The sequence below is a fragment of the Trichosurus vulpecula genome, chromosome 1 (genome assembly GCF_011100635.1).
Source record: "Trichosurus vulpecula isolate mTriVul1 chromosome 1, mTriVul1.pri, whole genome shotgun sequence".
In the NCBI taxonomy this organism is placed as follows: domain Eukaryota; kingdom Metazoa; phylum Chordata; class Mammalia; order Diprotodontia; family Phalangeridae; genus Trichosurus; species Trichosurus vulpecula.
In genome coordinates, this window is record NC_050573.1 from 74,392,653 (window position 1) to 74,413,915 (window position 21,263).

The 21,263-nt window shown below is 48.4% G+C and overlaps 1 protein-coding gene and 1 pseudogene across 3 annotated transcripts in view; one reads left to right on the forward strand and one right to left on the reverse strand.

Moving 5' to 3' along the window:
- The window catches only part of ADGRE5 (adhesion G protein-coupled receptor E5), a 36,275-nt gene extending 28,748 nt beyond the window's left edge, over positions 1-7,527 (reverse strand). For 2 of the 3 annotated variants that reach the window (XM_036741165.1, XM_036741164.1), the window contains exon 1: positions 7,366-7,509. In XM_036741165.1, coding sequence (XP_036597060.1) covers positions 7,366-7,396 — 31 coding nt within the window. In that variant the 5' untranslated portion in view covers positions 7,397-7,509. Of the gene's footprint in view, positions 1-7,365 lie in introns of all 3 variants that reach the window. The other variant, XM_036741166.1, reaches the window with a different exon arrangement.
- An 8,858-nt stretch (positions 7,528-16,385) lies between these two features.
- LOC118832918 lies at positions 16,386-18,065 on the forward strand (annotated as a pseudogene).
- The last annotated feature ends 3,198 nt before the right edge of the window (positions 18,066-21,263 follow it).

A 21,263-nucleotide genomic window follows, 5' to 3' on the forward strand; every position in this document is an offset into this window, starting at 1 on the left:
GCTCTCTCAAGAGCTCACTTTCCATCTGTAGAAAGAAGGGGCCAGCCACATCAATTGTAAGGCCCCTGCTGGCATGACTGTGGACCTAGTTACCACAGTCCTGCAGGCACTTGGGAGTCATTGTAGCATTTAGAGCTGGAAGGGACCTTCCAGATAATCGAGTGAAACTTTACTTTTAAGAGTTTGGGCAACTGAGGCTCAGAGAGAAGGGAAGAGACTTTCTCAAGGTCACACAGATAAAAAGGGGCAGAGGCAGGATTCAAACCCAAGTCTTCTCCACACCTAGGGCTCTTTCCCTTAGAGCATACTGCCTCCCTAGAGGTTTAAGAGTCTATTCAACCAACAAATAAACATTTATTAAGCACCTACTATGTGCCAGGCATTGTACTAGGCACTGGGGATACAAAAAGAGACAAAAGACAGTCCTTGCCCTCAAGATGCTTACAGTGTAATGTAAAAAAGCAGCAGCTGAATTCCATTGGAAAGATGCCTGGACTGGTAGCCAGGAGACCTGGGTTTGAAGTAAGGAGAAATTGAAGGAGAGAAAAAGTGTTCTAGACAGCATAGTAGGGAAAAAACACCCTGGAATGGGAGTTAGGATACCCAGTTTGTGTCCTATCTCCAAAGCTTATTAGCTGGGTGACTTCGGGCAACTCAGTTTCCCTCTCTGGGCCTCAGTTGCCCCTTCTGGGCAATGGGTAGCCTCCAAATCTGGTTCCACATCAGGTTAGGTCACTCAGAACTCCAGGGGTCAAACAAAAAATCTCTTTAATAAAAAGATATTCAAATACTCCCAGGAAAGACAGTGGTTGAAGAAAAAAACAAGTGAGTCGCAGCAAGAAGTTTCCCTGGCACCCTGGCACCCTGGCAGAGTCTTCTGCCACCCTCCTAAAAGCTGCTTTTAAGCTCTTCTTGCCCAAAGGTCCATAGGGAGCTCCCAGACCCAATGTACCTGCCCCAAGTCTGCACCACAACTTCCTTGCCTGCAGCATTCCTGGGGGTTGACTAACCCACCTAGTTCCACCCAATGCTGCCCCCACAAAAAGTGGGTGGCTAAGCTGATCTCAACAGTCCTTTGTTAAGTGCTCACCCTGTACCTGGCATTGTGCTATCCAATGGGGAAACTGAAACAAAAGCAATATCATCCCTGTCCTCAAGGGGCTGATGTTCTAACAGTGTCTCTGATTCTCTATGACCTGGGGCATATGACCATGCATTTCTCCAGTGGTCATTGCTGTTGTCGAGTTGTGTCTGATTCTCCATGACCCCATTTGGGGTTTTCTTGGCGGAGATACTAGAGTGTTTTGTCATTTTCTTCTCCAGATCATTTTACAGATGAAGAAACTGAGGCAAACAAGTAAGTGTCTGAGGTCAGATTTGAACTCAGGTCTTCCTGACTCCTGGGCCAGAGCATCATGCACTGGGTCACCTGCTTCCCCACTGGACCAATGGCAATATGGTACCATCATGGTAGCTGCTGAAACTAACATCCACTGCAGAATAAATAAAATTTCAGGCAGAGAAGACACCCTGAATCTAGGCTGAGAAGTGTTGGGGAAGGAAAGCATTAGTTGGATGGGGCGAGGGAGAGGCGGCTGGAGTGCCCACTCTTCTTTCTCTCCCTTCCCTCCTACTTCTCCCCAAAGATACTGTCCTGCTGACCCCCCCTTCCTGTCTCACCCCCTCCATTCACCTGTGGGTCCTTGGGGAAACCTTCCCCTGCTTGGGCCTCAGTTTCCTCATTTTTACTATTTGGGGGTTGAACCGGATGGACTCTGAGAGCCTTTCCACCTCTAATGCCTGTAATCTGGTGAAGCTCAGACTTCCAGACAACACCACTGCTGCACAGTGTCATGGATCCTGAGCTGGAAAAGATCCCTAAAGTCATCTGATCCAACCTAGAAATCAGGAAGCTGAGGCCACAGGGGGAAGTGACTTGTTTAAGGTCACATCGGTGCTAAGCCGTAGAGCCAAGACGTCAATGAAGGTCTTCCCCCTCCATGCCCAGCTTTCTTTCTTACGGTGACCTGCATCTCTCCCCAAGGAGAGTACTGTCTGCTGGGAAGAAGGAGCCATGTGGTGGGGACTGGCTGCCAGGGGGAGGAGAGTGGGTGATGGGAAGCGATGAGAGCCCAGGTCCAAGTGGGACCTATCCCTCCTTCTGGATATTCTCCTGAGTCAGAAGACCTGGACCCCATGTTGTTTGAATTGAGGAGATGATTTTGACTTTATTGGGTTGGTTGAGGCCCTGTTTCTATCCTTATTCCTTGGGGAGTGATCAAGGAGTCTCTTTGCCCCAGGAATGTTCTCTCTCCCATCCCAGAATATGTTCCTTAGATGTAGAATAGTACAGGTGAAATACGCCAAGAGTCTGAGGACCTGGGTTTGAATCTTGGCTTTTCTGCTTCCTAACTGTGTTGGAGCAGCTAGGTGGCATAGTGGATAAAGGCCTGGAGTCAGGAGGACCTGAGTTCAGATCCATCTCAAATGCTTACTAGCTGTGTTTTCCTAGAGAAGTCATTTAGCCTTCTTTGCCTCAGTTTCCTCATTTAAATGAGCTGGAGAAGGAAATGGCAAACCACTCCAATGCCTTTGCCAAGAAAATCCCAAATGGGGTTTCAAAGAGTGGGACACAACTGATCAACACCTTTGTTACCTTGGGAAAGTCATAGAACAAAAGTTAGATGGGCTTCAGCTTCCTCATCTGTAAAATGGGGGATTTGGACAATAAGATGGACTTTTATAGCTCTTGAGTCTCCTGTTATTTTTCCCTGAGTTCTATTAATACCTAATTAATACCTAAATCCTTAGGCTGGAAGCTGAAGAGGAGGATGGGGTATGGGGATGGGGTGGATCGAGGGAGAGATGAAATCCTCTGTTCTAGGCAGAATATCCCATCCAAAAGTTGAATGGACTCCCTGCAGGGATTGTGGGCTCCCCACCACTGGGGACAGTCTTTAGCAAGGGGTCAGACGCTCCCTCATTGTGGGTTCTCATCCAGGCTCGTTTGATCCAGGAGCCCTCTGAGGTCTCTTATAAGTCTGCCAAGGCAGGGCTGATCTGAAGATCAGAATGAATCTTGCTTCTGGAGAGGGCCCCCAACTGTCAGAAGGGGGAGAGAGAGAAAGGGCCAGTCTGACGGCCTGGATTGGGGGAAGAGGGTCAGAGTGGAGGGCGGGCACTGAGTCATTTCCTGGACATAATGGAGCAGCTGAGTCACCCTGGGACACTTTCAGCTCGAGGCCCTGATGGATTTCAGGCTCGAGGGGGAATTCTGGAGCTAGGGCTTCAGTCAGAAGGGCTGCAGCAGAGCTGGAAGGCTCCAGGCCGGGTGGGAGAGACAGAGAAACCTAGGGCAGGGTGACCTGTGGGAAATTACTGGGTGTAAAGTCAGAAAACCTGAGTTCCAATGTCAGCCCTGCTACGTATTAGCTGTGTAACCTCAGGCAAATTAGTTCTCTTCTCTGGGCCTCAATTTCCTCCTTTGTAAGGTGAGAGCATTGGCTTCAATGATCGCTGTGGGCCCTTCCAGGTCTAAAGCTATTCTAGGACCACTAGGCTTTCTTGGTAAGGCTGAGCCTGTCTCCTAGCCATCTGTCTAAGGCTGAGGAGCTGGGGAGAGGGTTTGGGATGAAGCAGGACACCTGGGTGCTTATATTCCACCCCCAACACTGCCACCATACACATACATCCCCTACAATACCAGTCCTGGGGCTCCCTCTCCCTAGTCTGGCTCCTGGGGATGGCCAAATGGTGGGAAGCACCCAGCCCTCCTTCTGCTGTCCACTGTCTCCACCCCCAGCCTTTGTAGTTCTGGCACATCTGGTGGAGGCCCCAACCTGGGCCTCTCCCTTTCTCTGTTTCGGGGGGAGGGTAAAGGGGCAAGACCTTGGGGGAGGGGAGGGAGGGAGGAGGGGTGATGCTGGCAGAGGCCATTTTGGGGGTGGATGGGAAAGGAAGGCTAGAAGCTGGTATGCCCCAGATTCTATGCCCTCCACCCCCACTTCAGATCTGAATGACCCTCTAGTCTCCATCTGGAAAAGGAGTTGGAAACTCCACAAACAGAAGCTGGGACAGGAGCCAATCCCTGGCTTCCAGTCTCCCCACCCATCCCATCTGGCATACTTTTCCTCCAGGCAGGCGGGAAAACCTACTGCTTCCCTCCCCACCCCTGTGTCTGGCTATCTGGGGCTGGAGCTACCTCTTGGGCCCACTAAAGCTCTGTCCCCATTCCAACATGCACCTCCAGGGCCAGGGCACCAAGTATGGGCCCCATGCATCATTTGGAAGACCTATGGAGAAAATGTCATTTCACATGCTCTCTGTCTCTGTCTCTGTCTCTGTCTCTCTCTCTCTCTCTCTGTTTCTGTCTCTCTTTCTCTCTCTCTCATCTTTCTTCTGGGGATCTTAAAATACTTTACAAATTCAGATCTTCTAAGAGGGAAGCAGCATTATGTGATGGAGACAATATTATTTTAACAGTTGGATGGTTTGAGTTCTAGCCCCACCTCTGTTCCTCTCTACTTGTGTGACTTGATTCTGATCCTGGCATCACAGAAGTTTGGAGTTGGTAAGGGGTTGCAGATGTCCTCCCTTTTGCATACCTGTAATCCCTGCCACTGAGGGAGGTCACCTGAGTTCAGAAGTTCTGAGCTACAGTACGGTTAAAGCTGATCAGGTGTCCACACTAAGTTTGGCACAAATATGGCAGGCCCCCAGGCTGCCCAAGGAGGGTGAACCTCCCAGGTCAGAAAATGGAAAAATTAAAGCATTTGGGTCATTTGATAGTGAGAATGGGCTGTGAGTGGCCACTGTACTTCTAGCCTGGGAAAGATAGAGATGAGAGAGAGAGAGAGAGAGAGAGAGAGACAGAGAGAGAGAGAGAGTGAGAGAAAGAGAGAGAGAGAGAGAGAGAGAGAGAGAGAGAGAGAGAGAGAGAGAGAGAGAAAGAAAAAAAAGAAAGAAAGAAAGAGAAAGAAAGAAGGAAGGAAGGAAAGAGAGAAAGGAGGAAAGGAAGGAAGTAAGAAGGAAGGAAGGAAACTATTCCAGCTGATGCCAGCAACAAATCATTTATCCTCTCTGGGCTTCAGTTTCCATCTCCGCAAAGTGGGCATAACACGACCTGTTCATCTACTTCACTTGGCTCTTGAGAGGATAGAATGAATAATGCATGTGAAGCACTTTGCCCGTTTGTAAAATGTCGGGGTTGGGTCCTATTCGATGGTCCCTTCCAACCCTAGCAGTTTATGAATCCAAGGGAGAAAGTGTCCTGAGCTTCCGTTCCCATATGCCAACCACATTGGCCCTCCCTCCTGGCCCTGGCCCCAGAGAGATCATAATGATAACAATAGTCAGCATTTCTGCAGGACTTGGAGGTTTGCAAATTGCTTTACAAGTATTATTTCATTTGTTTCTCACAATAACAACCCTGGGAGGTAGGGTTATTATGATCCCCATTTTATAGATGGAGAAATGGAGGCAAAGAGAGGTTAAGTGACTTATCCAGGTCACACAGCTAGTTAAGCATCTTATTCTGTATTCGAACTCAGGTCTTATCCTGAGCCTAGGTCTAGCACTCTATCCACTGAACTGCCTATTTACCTGATAGAATGTGTGAGGTGGAAGGGTCATGAAGGGTCACATAGTCCTCCAGATAAAAACTGAAAAACTGATACCCAGACGGGGCATTTGAACCTGGAGCCTCTGACTTGAATTTCTGGATTGGTTCTCATCTAGCATACTACAAAGCTGAGAACAGAACCCAAGTGCCTCAGGTGAGGCGGGGGCGGGCTATGGGGAAGGAGAGGAGGTGGGTCTCTGTGGTTGGACCCGCCTCAATCGGCACCCAAACTACTGTTCTTTCACTTGCTTTGTTTTCTCTGTTCCTAGGGAACCAGGGCTGACCCGCATCACAGTTCTCGTGGGGTGGGGCTCAGGAGATAGAGGGAAGGGGGAAGTCAAGAAGCCACAATGTGGTGAAGGCCAATGACCTGGGAAGGGGAGGGCTGCACAAATAGCAGTCTAAACTCACTGGTTCCTAGGGTGTTTGACAAAGCATTTTCCTGGACACAGGGCCACAGAGTAGGCAGGGCTGGCATTATTATCCCCATCTTACACATGAGGAAAGTGAAGCTCAGTGAGACAGTGACACGAAAGAGCCAGAATTTGAGAGCAGTTCTCTCTCACTTTGTCAAGGGCTCCTTTCCCTCTGTCCCATTAGCTCCAGGGATGGAGGCTGACCACGGACGGGATTTAGAGCTGGAAGGGTCATAGGGATCCTCTAGGCCTGGTCTCCCATCATTTTACAGAGGAAGAAACTGAGGCCCCAGAGGGGAAAGAACTCTGCCAAGGCCGTATGGCTAGTACACAGCAAGTCAGGCTTTGAATCCAGGATCTCTAAGCACCAATCCATTATTCTTTTACTTGTGTCATGGACCTCCAGCCACAGAGCTGTTTGGATCAGGGGCACTTGGACCAAACTGGGGGAACCTCAATTTGACCCATAAACCTCTTTGAACCTGTCCAGCTCCAATCCTTCCTGCCAACCTAGGGGCAACTTGGGGAAGAGCAAAGAAGAAGAACTCCTGGCTTTGGGGATTTCCATGGCTATCTTTCTCCTCCTCACCCCCCATGAATGGCACCAGTCCCCCGTATGAGAGGGTAAGAAGCCAGAGGTGATCCCCATGGAAAGGGATCCTGGGCACTGCCAGTATCAACACTCTCACCTCACTAGCCTGGCCAAAAGAACCTCACCGGCTGGGCCCACCCTAGGGTGTGGCCTGACTAGCACCTGCTCCTCTTGATTTCCCCCTCTGAACTGACTGCTGGCAGGTCCTGCTTGCCTTGTGTGTGACAAAGCTTGGCAGGGCAGAGGCCAAAGGCAAGAGGTCAGGAGCTAGTTGTAGGATTAAGGGGCAGAAGATGGAAGACAGAGGGATAGAGGTTAAAGGGCAGAGGGTGACAGATGGAGAGATCAAGGTTGGAGGACAGAGGGTAGCAAAGGGAGGGAAGGACAGGTACACAGAGGGATAGAGGGTGAGGATAGAAGGTGGCACACAGAGGGAGGAGGGGACAGAGAGTGGGGAGGGCAGATGGAGGCAGACAAGGTGGCAGACACAATGGAGGCTGGAGTGACAGATAAGGGTGGGGGGGAATGGGGGCTGGAGGAGAGGGTACAGATGGTGGAGGACCCGGGGGGGTCAGAAGGCAAAGGCTGTAGCCATAGGCCAGACAACAGACCATGAAAGAACCCCACCCAGAAGCTCCTACTGCTGGGGGCAGCCTCCCCACGTGCCCCGGACTGTCGGGGGCCCCCCACCTCCCCTCCTCATGGAGCCCAAGGGCAGCCAGGAGCTGACAGCTCACCCAGAAGGAGGCCTCGGGGCAGGGCTGGCATGACTGGGCCACCGCCCGGGAGGGGAGGGGCAGGAGTGGTCTCTTGCTAGCTCCCAGAGGCTGGACCTGGATGTCCTCAGTGGCGGCAGCAGCAGAGGCAGCAGCAACTGGAAAAGTCGGAGTGAATGATATGAGGGGCAGGGCTCCCGCTGGCTGAGCTTTTATTGGGGGGCGGATGCTAGGCAGGGCCCTCCCCTGGTATCGGCCAATGGGGCCAGCCTCAGGACGGAATGAGACTCCCAGCCAGCCCAGCCCAGCCTAGCCCAGGGGTACACCCTCATAAACTGACAGAGAAACAGCACATGGCACTGCACAGAGAGCACACACAGGCACAGGCACACATACACAGGCATAGGCATAGACACCTCCCCACACACACAGCATTGAAGGACCCACACAGGGACACACAGAGAAGAATGTTGGACGGCACACACACACACACACACACACACACACACACACACACGACAGGAAAGCATACACATAGTCATAATACAGAGATATTAAAGGACACACAGATTTAGTTACACTGGGCAGCACACACAAGGTACACACAAACAACACAATCACATACAGATAGAGATAAACACAGGACACCCAGCATACAGGGCAGCCCACACAGCACAAAGATACAAGGGAGCACACACACCCAGGGACATCCACACTCACAGACCCAGGAGACTGCCTACACTTACAAGTGGCTAGCACACTCAGGGATACACACTCAACTCCCAGAGACACCTGAGACTGCATACACACACACACACACACAGAGGAAAGCCTTTATATAACACAAGAGTACTAGGTTACCCACAAAGAGACGCACAACAAACAAAGGCTCATGAACTGGGTATCACACACACACAAGGACAAAACAGGGCACAATCCCAAGCAGAGACAGAAATATAGGACACACACATTCACGACACAGGAGTACCACATAGAGCAGCACATGTAACACAAAGACACAAGATAGCACAAACCCAGGGACACACACTTTCAGACATTGGACAGCACACACATATAAACAGGACACTGCCACAGACAGACAGATAAACACAGGACACATCCTCCCAAACAGAGACCAGCACAGGCCCCCACCCATGGAAGAATGCCCACAAAAATACACAAGCAAGGACAGAGATAGCATATACATTTAAGACTCGTGTTTTTCTCCAACAATTAAACACACACAGAGATGCCCAGCTGCTTCCAGAGAGTTGGTACCTTTGTGTTTGCTGATACTTTCTCATGAATCATTAGCAAATATCCATGTGTGGATGTCTGTTTTAGAACAAACCCCCGACCATCTATAAGTCAGATGCAGTGTGGACAGTGTTAGAGAGCTGGCCTTGAAGCCAGGATGCTACAGAGTCAGGTTCAGAAACCTCCTGATTCTCTGACTGGCCAAGTCATCTCACTTCTCATACTCCAAACAACTCTTTTCAAGAGAAAATATTGGTACGGGAAATTTCCTCACATGGGAATCCCCTATTCCAGTGAAATCACAGCTCCAGTCCCTGATAGTAATATTTAAAACAGAAAGGGAGGAAGGATGTTAGAAGAGGGTCAAAGAAGGGGTTTCTGAGATCCAGGAAGGAGTATTTATAGTGATTGTATGTGTATGTGGATGGAGGGAGGGAGGGAGAGAAGGAGAGGGAGAGACAACAGAGAGAAAACAGCGAAAGAGAGAGAAGAGGGAGAGAGGGAAGAGAGGGAGAGAGAGAAGAGAGAGACAGAGAGAAGAGGGAGAAAGAAGAGAGAGAGAGAGAGAGAAAGAGAGAGAAGGAGGCAGAGAGAGAGGAGAAGAGAAGAGGAGAAGAGAGGACAAGAAAGTTTATGTATGTTGATATGTACGATTAATGATCAACAGTGGTGTGGAGAGTGGAGGAATGGGTGCGGAACTAGACATACATCACTTCATCCTCCCCCTCCTCCTCCTCACCATCATTACTATCATTTGAGTAGAACACCTCCCTCCCCTTTTTGCAGGGGGGTGGGTGGGAATATGGGTGTAAAAACATACGGGTATATTGCACATACTATCCGACAGTCTATGTGTCGATTAGTTTTGCTGAATTGCTTTTCTCCTATTTTTTTTAATCCTTTGTTTCAAGTGACAATTCACTGAGTAGGAGAAAGTTGGAGGGACATCTTGGAAACATGAAGTTTAGGCAAAAACAAAAGATGTCAATGAAAAATTTAAAAGAAATGGAGGCACAGAGAGGTTAGATGACCCATAGAAGGTACCGCAGAGGTCATCTACTCCAATCTTGACATTTTACAGACAGGGAAAAGGTCACTTGGCCAGAAGTCTAAGTGACTTGCTCAAGGTCACACAATTAGTAAGTGTCAGTCACATTTTGTACCCAGATTCTCTGACTCCAAAATCCCAGTGTTCTTTCATCTTTCCTTTTTTATTATGAATTTAGCAAACCCCAACCAATAGAAATATTTCAATACATAAAGAAATGTTGAGTAGAACTTTATATATACATAATCTCATTTGATTCTGCAAATAACCCTGCAAGGAAGGTGCTATCATTATCATCCCAATTTGGTAAATTGAGGTTGTGAGAGGTAAAGTGACTTGCTCAGGATCACAAAGTTAAGTACCTTGGGGGAGGACTCCAAGTCTGATCTTTCTGACTCCGTGTCTGGCACTCTGTCCCCTACACATAGCTATCTTCTTCAAAGATAAGCATGGTCATAATGACAGTGTTTAATGTCACTTTCAGGTTGATGTTGTTTCCATCAATATTCGTGTAGTCATTGCACATAATTGTTTTCCTGGTTCTGCTTACTTCACTTTGCATCATTTCAGGTCTTCCTGTGCTTTTCTGGGATTCTTTGTCATCATACTTTCTTATAGACCAGTGACAGTCCACAATATTCATGTGCCAGAATTTGTTTAGCCATTCCCTGATCATTGCATGTCTTAATTTCTTCATTTGTAAAATGCCAGGAAGGGTTGAACTTGAGTTCTACAGCCCCCGTGGCTCTAAATTCTATGAGATCTTGATGTGTGTAGGAGCCAGTCTGATGTGTGTGATTTATGGGTGCAACAGGACTGTGGAGCTGAGGGCAGCTGGGTGGGAGGGAGCTAGAATTGGAAGCAAAAGGGCCGGGCCGAAATATTTCCCCTACCCAGCCCTCATCCCTCAAGGTCTGCTCCCCTGCTCCAGGAATTCCAGATCTTCGGGGAATCCGGACACCAAGAAGAGGGGACTCCAGAGGTCAGGGACAGGGACACCTCCTGGGAGCTTCACTTAGGAGATCCCTAAGCTTCCTCTGGACATTAACTCCTTTGTGCCCACAATCTAACAGGGTCACTGTTATTCTCTATCCTCCTGACACAAGGAGATTAAGGTTTAGAGACATGAAAGGTTTGTAGGACCATGGGATTGAGAGCTAGAACAGGTCCTTAAAAATCATATATTTCAAATTCGTCATTGTACAGATGAAAAAATTGAAACCTAAAGGAGTTGTGAGTTGCCCAGTGTCTCAAAGGTAAGAATCGGCTGAATTGCTCTTGAAAGCCAGATCCCCCACTCCCAAATCTAGTACCCTCCCCATTCTACTATGTGGCATGATTAAAATTCCAGTTCTCCTGACCCAAGATCCAGCCCTTCTGCCAAAGCACCATACTTTCCTTCATTTGCAGCCTGGGAAAGTGAAAAATGAAAGGGGAGAAAGCCAGCAAGGGGAGCTAGAAGGGAGGGAGGGAGTGAGGAGATGAGGGGGCTCCAACATTTGTTTGGATTTTTCTCCCCCTTCTTAAGATGCCTGGAATACCAGCGCTCAGCTCCCTGTCTCCACTGGAAGGCAAGAACAGGATTGGTAGAGACAACAGCATGAAGCAGTGGAAAGTTTGGATTCCAGTCTTGGCTATGTGAGCCGGGCAAGTCACTTCACCTGAAATTGCTATGGAAGTAACCTGCCCTACTTATCGACCTCATAGCGCTGTGGTGAAATGGGAAAGGGATTCACAAGGTGGTCGGAAATGCCCCATGGGCTCAGAGTCAGGGTCTACTCAACCCTGGCTAGGAGCAAAATCATCACTACCCTCAAGGGCCTCAAGGTTTGCTCATATCCATTCAACAACCCAGCTAGATGAGGAAACAGGCCCAGAGACATCAAGCAGCTCTCCCAAAATTACACAGCTAGTGTCAGAACTGGGAATCCCAGCCTCCAGGACGACAGACGAATCACTTAGTTTCTCTGAGCTACCCTCTCTCTATAACTATCAGAAATCGCCAGGTCTCCTCCCTCCAGATTAAGTCAAGGGAGCCTGGAGGTCAGATTAAAGTATTCCAACCCCAGCCCAACCCCTGGCCCTTAATCCCCAGGCTCTACTTTCCCCAGGGAAATCTGGATACCAAGAAAGAGGGATTTCAGGGGCTTGCTTAGAGAGGCAACTCTCAATAAACATTAAATAAACATCCACTAGGTTCTAGGTGCCATGCTTGGCTCTAGGGATGAAAACAAAGCAATCCTTTCCCTCAGGGAGTTTATAGTCTATTTAGAGAATACAAAGCATACTCAGGTAAGTATGAGATAAGTACTCTCACTCTTTGAGATTGAAGAGAGCCTGACTAGGGAGTGAGATCAGGTAAGGTTTCATGGAAGAGATGGTAACTAAACTGAGCCCCAAAAGTAGACCCCTGAGAGACAGAGAGCAGGAAAGAGCACATTCCTAGGCACAAGGGACAGCCACGTGAAAATATCTGAAGGCAGGAGATAGAATACTGTATTTGGAGAATAGTCAGTTTGATGGAACATGGAGGATGTGAAACCTGGTTGGCAAGGTGTGAGAGGTATGTAGCAAGAATGGAAGGTCAAGATGTCTTGTAATCTAGAATCGAGAGGTTCTAGGATGCCACTGAAGGATTTTGGAGCAAGAGGAGGGGTAAACTGTGCAAACCCAGGATGCAATGGGAGACCCTGGCCCTTTTAGGCTAAGGCCTTTTCATGTGAGGTAACACCCATTCAGTGAATAGTCCTCCTTAAGAAGTAAGTCAAGTAAAGTCCCTTTAATTAGAAAAAAAGAAAAAAAATCAAACTGGGAGGGTTGCAGTTCCAAAGAGAAACACCATGGACATTCACTCTGAGCCAGGAGGGCCCAAAATACAGCCATTAAGTGGAGCTTGGGCAGGGCCCTATTGTGGCCCAATCTATGAGCTTCTGAGTGAACTGGGTTTGCACAGTTTACCCTCCATGTTCCATCCTGGTCACTGGACCCAGATGGCTCTGGTGGAGAAAGTGAGGCTAGTGACCCTGCACAGCCCTCCCTCAGTCAAATCAAATCAAAGTCAACTGCAAATCACATCATTTCTCTGATCTGATGCCAGGGTCCTCTTTGAAAACGAAGGACAAACACAACATTTGGCAACCGTGCAGAAGGTGGATTGGAGACGGGATTGACTGGAGGGAGAAAGACCAATTAGAAGTCTGAGACTATAGCTAAAAGAATAAAGGCTTGAAATAGGGTTGTGATCATGTGAATGGAGAGGAGGGGACAGATTCAAGAGATGTTACAGAGGCAGAATCAACAAGATCTGACCACTGATACGATGTGAGGGGTGAGAAAAAGTGTAGTGTCCAAGGATGACAGTCGAGAATATTGGTGACTGGGAGAATAGGTCCTCTCAACAGAAAGAGGGAAGTTTGGAGGAATAGGTCTCTTAAGGGGGATAATCAGTTCAATTTTGGACACTTAGTTTGAGATACCGGTTATCAAGATAGGCATTTCGAACGGCCGGTTGGTATAGAGAAAAACACAGATAAGAACATGAGGGAAGAGACTGTAAAGAGGACTTGGGCCAAAGCGGGAGGGAGACAGCTGGTCTTAAAATCTGCAAACCCCATCACCTCCATTGATTGCTTCACTGGAGCTTTGAGGCAACCCTGGGAGGCAGCTATCTCAAGGGTTATTTTCATGTCGTTTTTACAACAAAGACAAGGAGGTTCATAGTGGTTGTTTCTTTCCAGGGTCCTGCAGCTCCTAAGCTGCAGAGGAGAGCTGGGCTTGCTGGGCTCCAAGTTCAGAGCTGTATCCACTGCATCATGAGATTTCTCTAACACTCACTCCAAGGGGGAAGGAAGTGGGTTCGAAAAAGAAACTGAGGAGTGGTCAGACCAATAGGAAGAATGAATAAATGAATGAAAAGATAATTAAGCACTTATATTCTAGGCATTGAGCTGTGGGCTAGGGATATAATTCCAAGCCAGCAGACAATCCCTTCCCACAACCGCTCATGTTCTAATTGGGAAAGACAATAGACATAAAGAAGTGATGAGGGGCAGCTAGGTGGCGCAGTGAGTAGAGTACTGGCTCTGAAGTCAGGAGGACCTGAGTTCAAATGCAGCCTCAGACACTTGACACACTTACTAGCTGTATGACCTTGGGCAAGTCACTTAACCCCAAAGTGATGACCAGGGAGGTGTGTTCTGAACTGGTAGGTCAGAGGGAATGGTGATTGGAGACATGGGCAAATGATTGACATGGTTTCCAGGAATAATAGTGTTGATCTGAGGGCAGCTAGGTGGGCTCAGTGAATAGAGCACCTGGCCTGGAGACAGGAAGACCTGACTTCACACCTGAGTTCACATACTAGCTGTGTGATCCTAGGCGAATCGCTTAATCCTGTTTGCCTCAGTTTCCTCATCTGTCAAATGGGCTGGAGAAGGAAATGGCAAACCACTTTAGTATCTCTGCAAAGAAAACCTCAAATGGGGTCACAGAGAGGGGGACACAACTGAACAACAAAAGTGTTTATTTGATTATCTTTCTCAGCGCCAGAGTTGGGAAAGAGAAGATAGCCCAGCAGCAGCTGGCATGGCTGGAGAGATAGATGGAAGGCTAGGCAGTTGTGTGGTTGCTGAAGACCTGGTTAGATAAGGCAAAGGCTCACCAATCAGAGGACAGGGTCGCAGGGGTGGGCACTCAAGTTCTACTTGGCTCAGAGGCTGGAGAATAGGGCTTTGTAAGAAAAAAGAGCTAAGTAGCTAAAGGAGCTCAGAATGAGCTAAGTAGTTGGGTGGAGTAGTTGGTAGAATTTGGGCTTGGAATATGGAAGACCTGAGTTCACATCTGTCCTTAAACACTTTCTAGCTGTGTGACCCTGGTCAAGTCAATTAACTTCTGTCAGCCCCAGGGAAGGGCAGGGTGTCACACCTACATTTTCTTTCTCTGTAGAGCCATTATTAAACATTTACCAGCGTACTCCTGCCTGGGTGGGTCAAAATGGCAGGAACAAACTTCTAAGTATCTTTCCATTGCTGTGGATAGAAAAATGGACCGAAAGTCACAAAGACCAGAGTTAAAATTTGATCTCAGCTTTTACCAGCTGTGTGATCCTGGACAAGTCATTAGATCTCTGCCTTAGTTTCATTGTCTGTAAAATAGGGACAATAATAACACCTGTCTCCCAGGGTTATTATCAGAATAAAAAGAGATAATATCTGTAAAACATTTTGTGAATCACTATATAAAAGCTAACTATTACTATTAATTCACCGCCTACTCCCTTCTATTGTCATTGAAATAGAAACCGACAGATTGGAAGGGGGAGGAGAGTGGATTTGTCCAGTGGGACCACTATGCTCTTGCTCAGAGCTGAGGAAAGCCAAGGGGGCATTCTGAACAAGACCGAGAATCACATGAGGCCTGGAACAGGAACACCCCAAACTCTCCAAACCCTCGAAAGGGGCCAAACCACAGACAATGGCAGAGGAAGGGGCCAGGCTGGGAAGGCCAGCACTATCACTGGCTCTAGCAGGAATCTCCGCCTACTATTGTGAGTCCTAACAGCTGTCCCAAGCCAGAAATAGAGAGAAGGAAGCTTGGTACCGTGGCCTTTGATTCCGGGGTTTGGAGTCCCAGATCTGTTACTGACTTGTATGACCTTGAAGATGCCCTCTTCTCTAAGAGACTCAATTTACTCATGTGTAAAATATAAGAGTTGTAAAATAATAGGTCTCTTCTAGCTCTAACATTCCATGACTTGATTGTACTGGGTCCTCATTAGTATACTCCTCAACTTTGTTTTGGTATATATTAAATCTCTTAACCAAGTATGGTTCCCTTGATTATGCTAACTTTTTGGTAAGGGCACTCCTCCCATCCATCCCCACCCTCCATTGACACCACTTTGGTGTCGATTCATCACAACTAGTTAACATGTCTACACTATACCCTGGGTCCTTGCCTTCCAAAGGGAGGCTGAAGACCTACTCAAGTGAAAAAGCATTTAAGTATCTATTATGTGTCAGGCAATATGGTAGGTAATGACCAAGATAAGAAGTAAGAGTTGAGAGGTGGGAACTAGGGAGGCCAGATCTATAAAGACTTTGCTCCTTGGAGAAGACTGCTCAGCTCAAGGGAGCCAGTGGAGGCTCAGTGGAGGAGTTTCTGAGTCTAGAGAGAAGCAGAGTTGATCTCTTGGGGAAGCTACAGCTCATTGAAAAGGTAAGGAGAACCCTTTCCCCAACTCCTTGATACAACGCTCCATATCTCCTAACATCCGTCTCTCCTCCCCTTTGGTTCCTTCCCCTGATTCTTCTCCAAACTATCTTCTCTCATCTTTTTTCTCTTCTCTCATCTAGAGTGTTCTGTCATCCCTTATCCTACCCCAGTACTCTACCTTGGCTTTTCTCTCTTTCTTCCAGCATTCTCCCTTTCCCCTAGATCTCTTAGGCTCTTCCCTCCCCCTACATTTGTCATGTTCAGTTCCTCAGTCTTTCCCCTAGTTTCTCCCTTTTTCTTCCTTCTCTTCTAACAGTTGTCTCTCCTTTCCTACTCTCCCCATCTTTCCCTTTGCCCAGGGGGTTAGTTCTTTCTTTATTCTTCCTTATATTCCCACACCACACTTCCTCTCTCCCTCTCTGACCCACTATTCCTCTCATCCTCTGACTCTCTCCCACTTTTACTTCTTTCCTCTCTTTGGCAACTCTTTCTCACGGTTCCATCTCCTCCCCACCAGTTCTCTTGCCCCATTGGGACCATGGCTACTGTACCAGATGTGAAACTACAACTACCAGCCAGGAGAAGACAGGAGAAGGCTGCTGTTCAAGGCCAAGAGCAGGGGGAGAGAGACCAACTGGCCCGAAGCCAGTCCGGAAACAGGGATTGTCAGAGAGACTCCATGACAAGCCAGGTGCCAGTGGCAGAACCAGGTCTTGAGAATGAGGCTATAGGTGAGGCACCTCCTGAATCTGATAAACCTGTTGTCATTCTGGAGGCCATCAGACCTGTCCACCAGGATCACTTTGTCGGCTTCATCCGCCAAGTGTGGAAGAAGCAGCAGAGGTGGTGGCAGCGGCATGCAAGAAAGTGGCTCACTGATAGGAGGCCACCTGAGGATCAAGGACATATTTCAGGAGAAGTGGAAGCCCAAGAGCAGAGATCCAGCCCAACAGAAGCTCAGGAACAGAGTCTGGTGAGAAGAGAGTCAAGAGGACAGAAACTGAGCCTAGGGGAGGCTGGAGAAAAAAGTCTGGGGGTAGCAGAACTTGGAGAGCAGAGTCTTGGGCCTGCAGAGGCTTTGGAATGGAGGCTAAGCCCAAAGGAGACAGAAGAGAGGAGTCTAGAACTATCAGAGTCACAGCAATGGGAGAAAAGCACTGGGGAAGCTCAAGAACAAAATGGGAAACCAGTGGAACCTCAAGAACAGACTTCTGGGGGATGTGAAATAGAATGTAGACTGAGCCCAGGAGAATCCAAGACAGAACAGAGACTGATACAGAGGAAATCCATGAAGAACTGGGGACTTTTGAAGATACAGAGATGTAGGCTAAGTCCTAGGGGGTTTCCAGAACCAAGCTCAGGAGTGATAGAGGCAGCAGAAATGAGATTGAACCCAGGAGAGAGTGGAGAGAAGAGTTCTAGACAGATGGAAGGACAGAAATGGACACTGAAGTCTGGGAAGGCTCTAAAACAGAGCCTTGGGAGACCAGAGGCTCCAGAACAGAAGCCTGTGAGTTCAGGCTCTGGAGATAAGAAGTTGGGGTTGCTTGGGGTAGAGGCTGGAGAAGGAAGGACAGAGGCTGCTGAAGAAGAAGCTGGGGATAGAAGCAAGATGGTGAGCTCTGTGACCAAGCCCCTCCCACCCATGGAAGTTGTAACCAGAAACTCAGGGCTTCAGCACCACCTACCACCCTCAGTATCTCCCCTACCCCCTGCACTACCATCTCCTCAGTTGGCAGGGCTAACAAGTCACCTGTTCTGTGGGATAAAATCTGGGTCTAGGGTAGGAGCCCCACACCACAGTGGACACTGCCTCACAGTTAGCCCCAGGCAGTGTAGGCCCCCAGCAGCCTCTGGCCTTAGAAAGAAGCGGTACCCCACTGCTGAGGAGATATTGGTGCTCGGGGGCTACCTCCGTCTCAACCGAAGCTGTCTCGCCAAGAAGTCCCCTGAGAGACGCCATAAACAACTCAACATTTCATTTAAAGAGTCAGCCCTGGAGACCATCTATTATTACTCACCTGAGAATTCTGTGCTAGAGAAGTTAGACCTCCAGCCTGAAGCTTGACCTTCCTCACCGCCCCCACCCCACTCCCCACCCCTATGCAAAGGAGGATGAGGAGGAATTGCTGCTACTGCAAAGGGAACTTGGGAAGGCCTGCAGAACATGGCTCTGCTGGGGGATGCAGCCTGCTGCTGGTGACCTTTCCAACTGGGAGGCTAGAACTCCTGCCCACTCCCAAGTGTTCAAAATGGCTTCTCCATAAAATAAGCTTCCAGGAGGAGAATCCCATGTACATCCTTCTCTACTTTGCCTTCCTTGTGCTATCAGGGGGAAGACAATCTCCCCCACCCCTGCCAAAAAAAAAAAAGAGGAGAGTTTTCTTGACTGTTCATGAGCTTGGACATGAGTCTTTTCTGTTTTATTTTTCCTTGATTGGTTAGGCTAAATAAAGTCTGTTCTCTAATATGTTGTCTGAGTGCTTACCCAAGAATGCAGGGTCTTTTTTTTTTTAAATGTGACCCAGACTTTAAGCCAGATTCTGATGCTTCCAGGGGAGACAAGTCGCTAAGATTGAACCTGCTCTGTATAAATCCCAGGGTTTGTTTCTGGGTCATAGATTATTCTTGGATTTCCTATGACTTAGGAAAGGAGATGGTAGATATTGGGTAAGATGAGAAATATGCATATATGTAATAATAGACATACATATAAATACATACACACATACATACATCCCTGCCTAGAGTTGTGATAATCACTGGTTTCCCTATAGGCAAGACATAAGGGTTTCCTCGCAAAACCCCTGACCTAACCAGGCCTACGCCCACCAGAGGTTCTTCACCCATTATGACTCCAAACGGCATCAACCTAGAAAAGACTCGCCTACCTCGTGCTACTGCCCGTCTTCCTTCCTAAGGGCAATTAACCCTTCAGGGCAGACCCAAATTCGGAGCTGGGGGTTAGTGTGTTTTAAGTAGGGAGGGGGAGTTAGAAAATTGGGAAGCCGAGGCAGGCCTGCTGGGGGGAGGGGCATGGAGCCGTGTACTCTGTGGTATTTATAGCGCCCTGGCAATGCTGAACAAGCCAGCCTAAATATAGAAGTCAATCTATTTAAGGCCTCTGGCCTTGGGGCAGAGGCAGGGGATGGGGAATATGGGGGTGGGGACACCCCGCACCCCGCCGCAGTACATTTCATACGGGCAGCCTTCCAGTCCTGGCGCCTGCCCGGCCCCCTTCCTTGCCTGCAACCCGGAGACAGGCACAGCCAACTGCCATCATAATGGATTTTTCTGTCCTGTCCTTTTGGCTCGGGGTGGGGCGATAGCTGCCTCCTGTTTGTGCAGGGCGCAAGTTTATATGCCCCGACACGTGTGTGTATAGATGAGAATGTATGTGTATACGTAAATATGTGTGTGTACGCCAGCCTTAACTTAGAGGAAGAACTCTCCTCCCTAAACTCTCCACTCTAGCTAAACTGAAGTATTCTGGATCTCGCGAACGCGTCTTTGTGAGCTCCCATCTACGAGCCTTGGCATACACTGTGGCGCCTGTAATGTGCCGTCTGTCCCTTCCTCTGATGAAATCTTCCTATTCCCCTTAAAGCTCAAGTCCCAAGACATCTCTTTCAGAAAACTTCCTGACTTGTCCCCCAACACCCTCGACGCTGCCTAGAGAGTAAGGACCTCACAAAACTCTCCATTTTGCCCTTTTAGAAATACCACAAGTCAAAGATCGGTGATTTCGTCTTCAAGGGAACTCCCCATGGTCTGGGAGGGTTAGGATGGCCTGAGGCCCAGAGGACCAATGAAGCGCCCTTGGTCACACAGGGTGGTCTTTGGTAGAGCCGACAGAGTCCCAGAAAACTTGAACAACTCTCCCAAGGTCCCCCTGATCGTAGGTGAAGACTCGGGATTTGAACGGGGGTCTCCCGATTCCAGCAATGGTACTTTTTCCACTACAGAATCGTGCACCTACCTCATCATTCCCCACCCAGCCCTCAGCCTGTGGGGTTGTGGGTATGATTAACATAACTGTTACCCGCAGGATGTTCTAAGAAACCAAGCCAAAATCAGGAAACAGAGACGAGGGCCCCTCTCCTGCAAACAAACCCAAGGCCTTGGCAACTCACTTCTTCTTTTTCACGGGTCTTAGCTTATTCGTTCCTAGAGCTGAGGTGACGCGGGCAGCGAGGGGCGGAGGGAAGGGGGGGGTGGGGAAGGCGGCGGACTAAGGCTGGGGGAAGGGCATGGTTATAAATAGACCTATTTATAAGCAAGTGCAGAAAAAATCTTGTGAAGCTTTGTGCAAGTGTAGGCAAGAGGGTAAAAGTGGCTTAGACCCAAGTGTCCTGCTCCCTGATTTCCTAATCAACTTCTATTTTGTATTATTGGTGTCTTAGGCACACCTGCCACTCTGATCCACACCCCGCCCCCACCCCCAATCAAGGAAAGAATGAATCAATCAACCACCAAACATTTATTAAGCACCTACTATGGTCCGAGTATTATGCTAGATGAAGACAACGCAAAGAGGAAAATGAGATCGCCCCTGCCCTCAAGGAATTTAGGGTCCCCGTCCCTTAGCCCTGCTCTGTTCTCACTTGGATAATGTTTTGAGATTGTTAGGAAATTCTCAAGTTAGAGAGATGAATAATCGCAGATTGAAGGGTGTCAGAGCTGGCAGGTACCACTGAAGCCAACTAGGACCAACTCCATCTTACAGAGAAAATTTAAAGCCCAGAGAAAGGCAAGGATGTGCCCTGGGTTAATTACATAGCTCATAGAAGACCCAGGGCTCGAATCCAGGTCATGGGATTATAAGATTTAAGCCTGGAAGAAACTTTGGAAACTAGTTCAAACCCCTTGTTTGACAGACAAAGAAACTGAGATTCAGCAGCAAGATAATACAGTGGCTAAAGTGCTGACCTTGCGTTGGAGTCAGGAAGACCCGGGTTCAAATCTCTTTCGGTCTCAGTTTCTCTATCTGTAAAGTGGGTATAATGGCACCTAGCTTACAGGGTTGTTGTGAGGAACAAAATGAGTGAAGCACTTTGCAAACGTTAACATGCTATATAAATGAAAGCTATCATCATTATTATTAAATGACTCGACCAAGGCCATGAAGCTATTAAGTAGCCCAGCCAAGACCGGACCCAAAGCATTCTAAGTCTCAATACCCCAGCACTGACTCCCTGGATTTCTCTTTTTCCCCCTTCCCATTTTTTATCCCAAGGGACATTATAATCAGTGGGGCTCCCTTTAGTCGAGTCAGCATAGAACAATGGAAAGGGCATTTGGAGATTTACCTCTCCTCTCCCTTATCAAGACACTGAATCTCTGGGCCTCAGTTGGCTCGTCAGTAAAAAGAGAGGATTAGACCGGAGGACCTCAGGGGTCC